The sequence below is a fragment of the Chaetomium globosum genome, genomic scaffold (assembly GCF_000143365.1).
Source record: "Chaetomium globosum CBS 148.51 scaffold_1 genomic scaffold, whole genome shotgun sequence".
NCBI lineage: Eukaryota > Fungi > Ascomycota > Sordariomycetes > Sordariales > Chaetomiaceae > Chaetomium > Chaetomium globosum.
Genome location: NT_165976.1, coordinates 3,006,717 through 3,017,402, shown reverse-complemented (window position 1 = coordinate 3,017,402; position 10,686 = coordinate 3,006,717). Strand labels below are relative to the sequence as shown.

Below are 10,686 nucleotides of genomic sequence, written 5' to 3'. Positions count from 1 at the left end.
AGCCACGACTCGCAGCGTATCGCCCAGAAGTTTGCGCTCAACCGTGGAGACGCAGACGACCTGCTCCGACTGGCCGTCACCATTTCAAGCGACAGACGACATCGTCAGCCTCCTAAAAACAGCCGCCCCACCCCACCCCGACAACGACTCAGAGGCAAAATCCCTCTCCGCCATGGTCGACCGCATCAGCCTCGAACAGCCGCTGAAACTCGCCGAGCACATCCGCGACGCCATCGACGAGGAAGGGCTCGTCCAGCAGCACCAGATCAAAGACAGCGAAACGGACGAGATCATAGCCCTCGCCCAAGAGATCGTCAAGACGGAAGGCACCGAAGAAGACAGCGCGCTGCTCCCCAAAAGCGCCGTCGCCAAGTCCGCCGCCGCCGCCGCCAAGAAGAAGGCGACCTCCCTCCGCGACCACTACGGCGAGGACAGCGAGGTGTGGATCATGAAGCCCGGCGCGTCGCCGCTCCTCAAGCGCCTGCACCGGAAGCTCGCCGCGCTGCGCGAGGAAAAGGACACGCTCACCGAGACGCTCCGCGCGCGCCTCGGCGCCAGCTCCCTCACGCTGCGCTGGACCCCCGGGCTCGGCCACATCTGCCACGTCAGGGGCCGCGACGCGCGGAGCCCACCGACCGCCGGCACCGACGACGATGCAGACGCTCAGATCCGCACGCTCTCATCGAGCCGCTCGACGCGGACGTTCCACCAGCCGGAGTGGACGGGGCTGGGGGAGGGGCTGGACCGGGTGCGGCAGCAGATCCGCGGGGAGGAGCAGCGGGTGTTTGGGGCGCTGCGGGGCCGGGTGGTGGCCAACCTGGTCAAGCTGCGGCGCAACGCGCTGGTGCTGGACGAGCTGGACATTGCGACGTCGTTCGCGCTGCTGGCGGTAGAGCAAGGGCTCGCGCGGCCCGCGCTGAGCAACGCGCAGCAGACCATCATCGTGGGTGGCCGCCACCCGACCGTGGAGGGCGGGCTGGCCGAGCAGGGGCGCACATTTCAGAAGAATGACCTCTTCCTGGGCTCTGCGCCGGGGGCGAGGGCGGTGGCGGCGGCAACGCACGATGGGGGGGGGCAGCAGCAACAGCAACAACAGCAGAGCCACGGCAGGATCTGGCTGATCACCGGCCCCAATATGGCTGGAAAGTCAACCTTCCTCCGCCAGAATGCGCTGATCACCATTCTTGCACAGATTGGGTGTTACGTGCCGGCCGACTACGCGTCGTTGGGCATCGTCGACGCCATCTTCAGCCGGGTTGGGTCAGCCGACAACCTGTTCCAGGACCAGAGCACCTTTATGGTGGAGATGCTCGAGACGGCGGCCATCCTCCAGCAAGCGACGCCGCGGTCTTTTGTGATCATGGACGAAGTGGGTAGGGGCACGACGCCCGAGGATGGAACGGCCGTGGCGTTCGCAGCGCTGCACCATTTGGTGACGGTCAACAAGTGCCGAGCGTTGTTCGCAACCCACTTCCATGGCATCGCGGATCTGGTGGCGAAGTCGGGATTCAGGTTGGAAGATGGAGGCCCGAATGGGACTATTGACGCGTATTGCACAGATGTGGAAGAGGACGAGCAAGGCAGGTTTGTCTACGTTCACAAACTACGCAAAGGGGTCAACAGGCAGAGCCATGCGCTCAAGGTGGCGCGCTTGGCTGGGCTACCGGAACAGGCCATTCAGGTGGCCCAGCAGGTACTACAGCATTCCGGGGTGGAGATGTCACCAGGCATAGTACAGCCTTCAAAGATAGCGGCAGCTGTAGGGTAAATGGATGCGATGTATATTGGGCCTAGATATTCATGTCAGTTTTGATACCTCATGCAAAGTATGTAACGTATCAAAAAGAGAAAAGTGTCTCATAAAAGTTGTGATGGGTTTCATCAATGAAATTCAGGGTTAAAAAGCTCTTTGATCATTTGCATAATCATCGACAGTGGCTGCAAGGACGAGAAGAAAGGTACTAACCTGAGTTGTCAAGGTGAGCCAGCTGACACGGTCAGAGCATCACAGCGCAAGGAAGAAAATCCGATGTGGCCACCAAACACGGGTTAAATTGAACCAACACCGATCTATATAGACGAAGGTAAAGATCCGTAGAACCTTTACCCGACCTAAACCAGCATTGTCGGCCCAAACACGCCGTACTCGAGTGGTTAAATTTAGTCGCTGTTAACCGTGTTAGCAATGTACTCAAGCAGAAGAAGCGCAGGGTCACTAACAAGAGACCGCCGAAGCCCTCATCATCAGACTCCTCCTTCTCGGACTCCTCCTTCTCCTCAGCCTTGGTCTCGGCAGGGCCGGCGGCCTCGGCAACAGGAGCGGCAGCGGCGTACGCATCGGGGTTGGCGATACGGTCCTTGAGCTCATCGATCTCGGGCCAGCTGAAGTCGGTCTCAATGGCGATGGCCAACACCTTCTTGTAGGAGTTGACGACGGAGTGGATAACCGACGGCAGGGTGGGGAAGTTGAGGGCAAGCGAGATGGCGGCGACGGTGGTGATGGCCGACGAGAAAGACTTCAGAAGCTGCTCCTCGCCAATGTCGAGGACATCGGCAGGGAAGGCGTTGCCGTGGTCGTAGACCTGGGTGATGCCCATACCGTAGGTGAAGGGAGAGATGTTGAGCATGTTGAGCAGGGTCGCCTCGGAGGGGCCGACCTTGAGACCAGCCTCGACGAGCTTCAAATCGGTGGTGATTTCAATGGTACCACGGGCAATCTTGGTCGGGACACCGAGAGCCTGGAAGAAGGAGGTCTTGCCGGGTTCCATGCCGGTGTTGCCGGCGGGGATCCACACGTCGGACGGGGCAACAGCACCGGCACGGGCGGGGGCGGCAACCTTGTTGGCCAGGATCTTGTCACGGATCTCCTTGAGGTCACTGTTGGTGAAGACGAAACCGATGTTGCCCTTGACGAAAGGCAGGAGGCGCTCGTACTCAGGCGAGTCGGCAAGGAAGGTCTTGAGCGCACGGCGGACCTGTGGTTTTGCATCACGGTTAGAAATCCGCCGACAGCTGGGGTGGACTAAATCCAGGGTCTAGCTTGCTCAGCTTGCTCACCATGGTGTTCTTGCCCATCAGGACAACGCCGTTGCCGCGGAGCGACTGGCGAATCTCGTGCATCTGCTGCGACGAGACATTGTCGACGGAGACGATGAAGATGGACGCGTACTCCTCCAACAAGCTCTTCAGCTTGTCGAAGTAGCCGGCCTTGTTTCCTGATTTGCCCCCCATATCTTCTTGCTTTTGAAGGTAGGATGTTTAAGGGCGATGGTGGTGTGGTGAGGAAATTGAGAGAGTTGGCGATGTTGCTTGTCGGAAAACTTCCCGAAGCAGAAAGCTCAGAATTTCGCACAATTGACCTGCAACTGTGGGGGTGCTTTGTAGGGTTAGGTGGGTCGGCCAATGACGTGGGTCATAAAGACCCACTTCTCGCTTGGGTGAAGTTCGACTTCAGCTGTGGCTCAGTTGAATATACACAGTACTTCGTACAGGTAACGAAATGGAGAAGTTACTCGAGCGGCAAGCGGGGAAAGGCAAAAGAAATAAGACTTCAAATCCAGTATTAATACAGTGATAGTATATCAATTGAGTAGGATTATTATTTTCACGACCTCTTCTGGTTGCAGCTTGAACAATTTGGTTGAATCAGCCACATGTGGCTTGTATTTAACAAATTTCTTACAAGTCCCGTTGCCGCTTTCACTCAGACCTTCTTTCCAATGTGTAACCTCGAGTCACGGTATGTCACCCATCTCACCTTGATCCTACAATCATTGACTAAGATTTTGCAGATACAAGGGTTAAGACGTTGGGTTTTACACCTGGGAGTCTCAAGTGTTGAGTTGAACTCACCGTTAAACCACATGCGCAATTCTCTCTCATTGCATCACCACCACAAAGTTCATTCCAAGAAAAGTTCATGATGGTTCTGCCGTATCATCTTATTAAGGTTTGCGGCAGCACCGTCTTTGCCGCACAAGGGAGTGACATTCACTCGTTCAATTCGGCCCTCGAGTACGTGTCGACTTGGAAATACCCGGCGCAACAAGTGGATGAGTCAAATAGCCCCCCCGCTGAGGCTCAAGAGTCGCCGGCGCAGGAAGAACCGCCTATCAAGCGTCGGAAAGTTGAGCCAGGTCAGGAGCAGAGTCCAAAAGGCCGTCGTGCGAAATCCACAAACGGACAGCCAAAGAACAACAAGGGTGCCAAGCACCAAGGGCCCGGCAATGAGCGACCCTTCGTCCAAGGGCTCTATGCCACCACCGATGGCCGTCACCTAGTAGCCGTCACGGGGTCCGACAAGACGATCTGGGTATTTGAGCACGACGGCGTGGGCAATCTGAAACAACTCAGCCAAAGGCAAGCTTAACCCTGGCCCCAAACCACCTCACCACCAAAGCTAACCCCTTACCCAGAGCAATGCCAAAACGCCCCTGTTCTCTCGCTCTCACACGCGACAACCTCACCATCCTCTCAGCCGACAAATTCGGCGACGTCTACGCCCTCCCCTTGCTTCCCTCTCCCATCCCCCCAACCACGACCTCGGCCACAGCAAGCGCAACCACCCCGTCCGCCCCCTCACCACCCGCCTCAGGGCTCGACGAATCCCGCAGCGCGAGCACCACCCCCTCCACCGCAACCCCCAACCTCTTCAAGCCGCAAGCGACCGCACTCACCGTGCACACCAAACGCAACCTCAGAGCCCTCGAGCACCAAAAGATCTCCCTCAGCCGCCGCGCCCTAGAGGAGCAGCTCAGCCGGCCACAGTTCGAGCTGACCCTCCTCCTCGAGCAACGTCTCCATGCTCACCGCCATCGCCGTCGCTAGCACCACCGTCCCCAATGACGATGGCCAAGGCGGGGAGCGGGCCAGGGAGTACATCCTCACGGCGGACCGCGACGAGCACATCCGCGTGTCGCGCGGCATGCCGCAGGCGCACGTCATCGAGCGCTTCTGCCTCGGCCACGAGGACTTTGTGAGCCGCCTGTGCGTGGCCCCCGGCGGGCGCGCCGGGGTGCTGATCTCGGGCGGCGGCGATGATGATCTGTTTGTGTGGGACTGGGCGGAGGGCCGGTTGCTGGGAAGGGCGGGCGTGCTCGAGCATGTGAAGGGGGTGGTGGGTGGTGGTGGTGAGGGGGGGGAGGCGGGAGTGAGTAAAGTGGCTGTGACGAGGGTGTTCGCGTGTGGGTGGGAAGGTGGGGTGGGGGTGTTTGTTGTTGTGGAGCGGTATGTTTTTTCTACTCCCCGTTTTGCTGTCGCTGTCGGTTAACTGCCCGTTACTAATACCCCTCCAGCGTCCCCGCGCTCTTCCGCTACGAACTCCTCGAGGACAACACCCTCCAGCACCGCGAGACCATCTCCACGCCAGGCAACCCGCTCGACATTGAAGCGCTTGAGGCGCCGGGGGCGACACCACGCCTCCTCGTCGCTGTCTATCCCAACGGTTCTGCCGAGGGAAGCAGCAGTCCCTCCTCCTTCATCGCACTGGACAAGGAGGAGACGGGCTGGCGGCAGACCGACGTTGAGAATCTTCCCGCGGGAGGAGACATCGACATCAGTGACACTGAGCTGCAGAAGCTGTTGTATTCTACCGAAACGCTACGCAAGCTCTCGGACTTTGACTGAGCAAACGGGAGACCGAGTAATAAGAGGAGAGTTTTGTTCAAGTCGCGTGTGGTTGCAAATGTGATCATGACAAGAAGCCAATCCGGGCCACCCTGAGGCGCCGAGGTCGAGCAACACAGTGACAACTATTGAAAGTATTTTGTTTAGTATACCTAAGACTCAGGGGGTGTTATTCTCATGAGTATCTATATGGGAACGGCACCAGGTAACATGGGCCGTGTCTGAGAGTAGATCTTTGAAAAAACTCTTCCTCTCGATACGGTTCACAATTCCAAACACACCCCAGAGCAAGACCAAGCGACTCCCATAATGCCCGATTCATTCGCTAAAAGAAAAAGAAAGATCCAGGCGGCAGAGCGAGTTGCCGCCACAGGAAAGCCAAATGCCTCTCTATCCTCTCGAGAACGCCGCCTTGCCAAGAGTGTTGTGGGTGCCAAGTAAGAAAATGAGCTTGAGAAAAAAACCCTTCATGCATGCCCAAGAGAGGCTCTATGCTTCCCTGTCTGGTTCTTTCCCTGGGGTATTTTCCATGTACCCTCCCTGCTCCTCGCCACCTCGTATCTCATTAATCAGAAGACCCGCCGCGTGCATCTACCATTGAAGATGCCCATACTAAGCGTGTCCCGCTCATTAATCGCCCGTTAATCTCAAAGTAGATAATAGGCACAACAGGGAGTGGACATTCCCACTCCCTTTTTTCGTTCTATATCTTTTACTGGGATGCGCACTGGACCCGCTCGCCGCCGTGGTGCTCATGTTCGTCATCTTCTTCCATAGCGCCGGAGAAGCCCCTCGAAGAGCTGTCGACGTCCTCGAGATCGGCGGGCTCCGACATGGCTTCGGCAGGAGGAGTGTTGACGAGGTCAGGCGAGGGAAGGAACTTTCGGAGGGCATCGAACGCAGCAGGATCCTGGGTCCAGTTCTTCTCGGGGAATTTGACCGCGAACTGGATGAAGAGGTTGCCAAAGTCGTGATGGCGGGGGGCGGGCATGCCTTGGCCACGGATCATCTTGACAGTGCCTGCGGACAGAGTTAGTAAGGATTCTTTTCGCGAGCCACAGGCGGAGTGTAACTTACCAGGAGCAATCGCCTCGCCGGGGAGAATGTCAACGCTCAGCCATCGATCATCAAGATGCTCGACATAAATAGTACCGCCAGCCAGTGCCGTGACGAGGTCGATTTCTGCCTGATAGACGAGGTCGTCTTCCCGACGGGTGAAGCGTGGGTGAGGCTTTTGCTCGATCTGGAAGACGACATCGCCAGCGAGGATACCAGGGGCTTGGTCACCCTCGCCACGGAACTCGACCTTGGTCCCGCTCCGGACGCCGCGGTCGACGTGGACGTGGAGGACCTTGCGGTCGACTACCGTCTTCTTGCCGAAACACTGCTTGCAGCGATCCTTGTCTTTGACAATCTCGCCCTCACCGCTGCAGTCCGGGCATACCGTCTGGAAGCGCTGAATCATGGGCCCCATCTGCCTCATCATCGTCTTCATACCGTGGCCATCGCAGCCTGCGCATTTCCGGACAGCGCCCTCTTTGCCACCACGGCCCTCGCACTTGGGGCAGATGATAGAGCGCTGAAGGGCCAGCTTTGAGACCTTTCCGCGATAGATGTCCTCGAGGGAAACGTTGTGAACATGGTGGATCGTCTTCGCCTTCGAAGGACCGCGCTGGGAATTCATGCCGCCGAACATACCCCCGAAGCCGCCGAGGCCGCCGCCGCCGCCGAAGAACTGGGCGAAGAGGTCCTCGGCGGCCATGCCGCCACCTCCACCGGCACCGCCTTCCAGGCCGGCCTCGCCAAACTGGTCGTATACCTGGCGCTTCTGGGAATCGGACAGGATCTCGTACGCATGGGAGATCTCCTTGAACTTCTGCTCGGCAGCGGGATTGTTGTGGTTCTTGTCTGTATGCAAAAATTAGTGTGAACACTAAGAAAAATGGGTAGTATTGAGAGCCATACCAGGGTGGTATTTAAGAGCGCCTGTCTTGTACGCCTTCTTCAACTCCTGCTCTGTGGCATTTGGCGAGACCTGTTGCAGAAGGTTAGCTCATTGCTAGTGTCGAGAGGTACTTTGGAGTTGGGTATGCATACGCCAAGCACATCGTAGTATCCCGTCTCTTTGACCATCTTGTCTGTTTATTCGAGAAAAGTGTAGTGTGTCGTGCCGGTATCGTGTATTTCGAGGCTGCCGGGATCAACTGGGGCCTGACGCGGGATGGCGGGGATGTACAAGAGAAACCGAGGGAAAATCGGAATCTTGGTTATCTTGGAACCAGGGAAAGGTCAGCAATGTGGTTCCGGAAGTGAAATGGGAGACGAGTGTGGTGTTCCGGGGGGGAAGAAGAAATGCTTCCGGAGGGCCTGGCGGGGGATCTGGAGAGTGCGAAGCCGGGGGTTGGCGCAGCGAAAAGTCTCGAGGATTCTGCCGAGGGTCCGACAAGAAAAGAAGCGCAGCGAAGTTGGGAAATACACCTACCAGGCCAGGCAGAAACAGTTCTGTTGGTGCAAATTCGATGCACTTGGTGAGAAACCGTCCGAATATTGAGCCTTTCAACTCTGTCTGGTTCTTAAAGAAGGAAGACGATTGTCCAACAAGGGTCACAGTCGAGCGGCAACCAAAGAATCTGGATGCTTATGAAAGTGCAGCGCATGGAAGGAGGCTGAAATTCTTCGGTTTCCAATCGACTCGCCGCCTTCCCTCCACTGGGCCATTCAGCCCCTCCCGATGGAAATCAATCGAAGACTCTGGAGTGTGGCTGGTGTTATTAACACGGTACCTGGCCTTACCCCTGTCTGTGCGCGTTTTGACTCGAGTCCAGCAGTACCAACCTAGCTCAGCCTTCCAAAGCCGGCCAAGGCGGACGGGCGTGGAAGTCCAAATGCTGGGCAGCTGGGATGCCCCGCTGACCGTGGCTGCCCGTCGTGGGGCCGTTTCAGCATCACCAGGCTTGGCCTAAAATTAGACTAACGATGAGGTTCGTCATTCTCAAGTGGCAATTGAGTCGAGTAGTATCTAAACATTTCTGCCATGATGTGCACATGCTCTCTGTGAGACCACTTCGCAAAGATACACGAATCATCGAACTACCTTATTCTGTGGGAAATGGAACAACCAAAAGCTAGTTAAATGGCGGGCAGCCGATAAACCACAATCTCTGCTTGAATTTCCCATGGGCAGCAAGGCTGCGCAGCCTGGCGACCCAACCCAAAGATAGGAAGTTACAAGATGGACAAACGGGGAAGCTGTGGACAAACCAACCGACCCCGCCATCCCCCTGCCGATGTTTGTGCCTTTTGCCTTTCATCTGAATAAGGACCTAGATGACGGGGTGACTTGCTTTCTATTTCAAACAAATTTTCAATTCTTAGCCACTCACATACATCGCCACCTTTCCTTTGTTCCTCTCCCATCTAACAAGCACAACCTTGCTTCCACAGTCTCTCCCCCCGGCGGTTTTTGCCTCAGTGGCTTAGTACTGTCGGCGCCCGTTCCTGAGGAATGAACCAGTCTTGCCAGTCCACAAACAACCAAGTCCAAGCAAGGCTGGCTGCATCTGACATGTGAACCATCTCCACTTGGCGGGTATTATTGTGCCCTTCCTCAAAAGTCACCTCATTGGAATATCCCATAGCAGTTGACAGCAAAGACAGCTCAATACATCACAATAACAGTCAAAATTTCATTCAACCTGAGGCCAGTGATTATTACCGTAGCCTACCAAGCAACCCAGAACCATATCCACTCGTATCTCCCCCAAAAACTAAACCCAACCACAGAAACGGTGGTGATACCGCTCGCGGTACCAGACATGCAACCAGCCGCCTTGCAACACCCTCTTCCCCCTTTGAGGCAAGAAAAGGACAAACCTGCCAACACGCGCCCGCCTGCCATCACCCGCCCCTTCCACCCTTCCAGCACTAGCCCATTGGTATATATCATATCCTGACCTTCGCTTTCACGCTTTCTCCCCCAATTCCACTATAAGGAAAAAATCGCAATCGAAAGGAGAAATGGAAGCAAAGTAAAATAATAAACAAAGTCTACACGCTTTTTGCCATGCCCATGCTCCGCCCCACCACTTTCCACCCAGCAACAACTAAAAAAGAGTATAACAAAAATTGGCAAAAAAACAGACATAAAATACAGTTATCGTACAATGTCCACCATGAATTACGCCTCCTCGAACTCGGCAAGGAGTCTGAACAGGATAGGCGGTTTTGGAACCCTGCGAAGGTCACGGCCCATTCCCTTATCCTCTCACATCGTGGTCCCCTCAATATCTCACAACAGTCCAAGCCAACTACCCAGCCAATCCTGCCCTATTCGTACCAGGATCTGTTAAATCCTATGAAAGTAAATTTCTCAATGACGGGCTGGCACTCGCACCACTCGCAGGCCTATTCTCCCTGTGCTGATGCTGATGCTGATGTGGGTGTGGGTGCTGCGGTGGATGCTGCTGAGAGACTGCATGTTGCGGCGCATGCTGCGGCAGCCCTTGGTCACGATGCCCCATGGCCACCGGGGGAGGACCATCTCTCATAGGTGGAGGGCCGTCCCTCATAGGCGGAGGACCGTCCCTCAGAGGTGGGGGGCCATCTCTCATCGGCGGAGGGCCTGGCGGCGGGGGGCTGCCGTGGTGATGTTGAGGCGGCGGCCCGTGGGGATGAGGGTGGCTCTGGTTCCACTGTCTGAGATAGTTCGGCGCAGGCGGGGCCGGACCCTCCGGACCGCTGGGGTGCGCCATACCGACAGGCGGCATCGGATTCATGGGCGGCATGTGATGCGGTCGATGATCGGGTGGGGGGTGGCCGTGGTGCGGATGGTATGAGCCTGGCGGCGCGTTGGGCGGCGGAGGAGGGGGACCGCCGCTAACCCGCCGCGGGGATGAGGGGTGCTGGATGCCGTTTACGAACGGCTGTGCCATATGACCACTGGGCGGGGATTGTGCCGGAGGGTGTGGGATGTTGATCGGCGGCGGCCGGAGGTGGTTGGGCGGCGCTAGGGGAGTAATAGAGGAAGGTGGAGGGGACGGGCCACCGTTGACATCACGCGAA

General features: G+C 56.9%; 5 protein-coding genes across 5 annotated transcripts in view; 3 read left to right on the top strand and 2 right to left on the bottom strand.

Moving 5' to 3' along the window:
* Nucleotides 1-1,768, top strand: part of CHGG_00977 (uncharacterized protein) — a gene marked incomplete at both ends in the record, with an annotated part of 3,660 nt that extends 1,892 nt beyond the window's left edge. The window contains one exon of the mRNA XM_001220197.1: nucleotides 123-1,768. Within this exon, the coding sequence (XP_001220198.1) occupies nucleotides 123-1,768 (1,646 nt within the window). The remainder of the gene's footprint in view (nucleotides 1-122) is intronic.
* Nucleotides 1,769-2,160: 392 nt separating this feature from the next.
* Nucleotides 2,161-3,231, bottom strand: CHGG_00976 (60S acidic ribosomal protein P0; the record flags this gene model as incomplete). Its single annotated transcript, XM_001220196.1, has 3 exons — nucleotides 2,161-2,167; nucleotides 2,221-2,975; nucleotides 3,058-3,231. 3 exons carry the CDS (start codon nucleotides 3,229-3,231, stop codon nucleotides 2,161-2,163), a joined length of 936 nt encoding a protein of 311 aa, XP_001220197.1.
* Nucleotides 3,232-3,922: 691 nt separating this feature from the next.
* Nucleotides 3,923-5,625, top strand: CHGG_00975 (uncharacterized protein; the record flags this gene model as incomplete). The annotated part of the gene is made up of 4 exons (XM_001220195.1): nucleotides 3,923-4,293; nucleotides 4,416-4,766; nucleotides 4,828-5,226; nucleotides 5,295-5,625. The coding sequence occupies 4 exons, from the start codon at nucleotides 3,923-3,925 to the stop codon at nucleotides 5,623-5,625; spliced, it is 1,452 nt and encodes a 483-aa protein (XP_001220196.1).
* A 712-nt stretch (nucleotides 5,626-6,337) lies between these two features.
* On the bottom strand, nucleotides 6,338-7,758 carry CHGG_00974 (uncharacterized protein; the record flags this gene model as incomplete). The annotated part of the gene is made up of 4 exons (XM_001220194.1): nucleotides 6,338-6,645; nucleotides 6,703-7,533; nucleotides 7,591-7,660; nucleotides 7,723-7,758. 4 exons carry the CDS (start codon nucleotides 7,756-7,758, stop codon nucleotides 6,338-6,340), a joined length of 1,245 nt encoding a protein of 414 aa, XP_001220195.1.
* Nucleotides 7,759-9,642: 1,884 nt separating this feature from the next.
* CHGG_00973 (uncharacterized protein) lies at nucleotides 9,643-10,174 on the top strand (the record flags this gene model as incomplete). Its single annotated transcript, XM_001220193.1, has 2 exons — nucleotides 9,643-9,653; nucleotides 9,766-10,174. 2 exons carry the CDS (start codon nucleotides 9,643-9,645, stop codon nucleotides 10,172-10,174), a joined length of 420 nt encoding a protein of 139 aa, XP_001220194.1.
* Nucleotides 10,175-10,686: the final 512 nt, after the last annotated feature.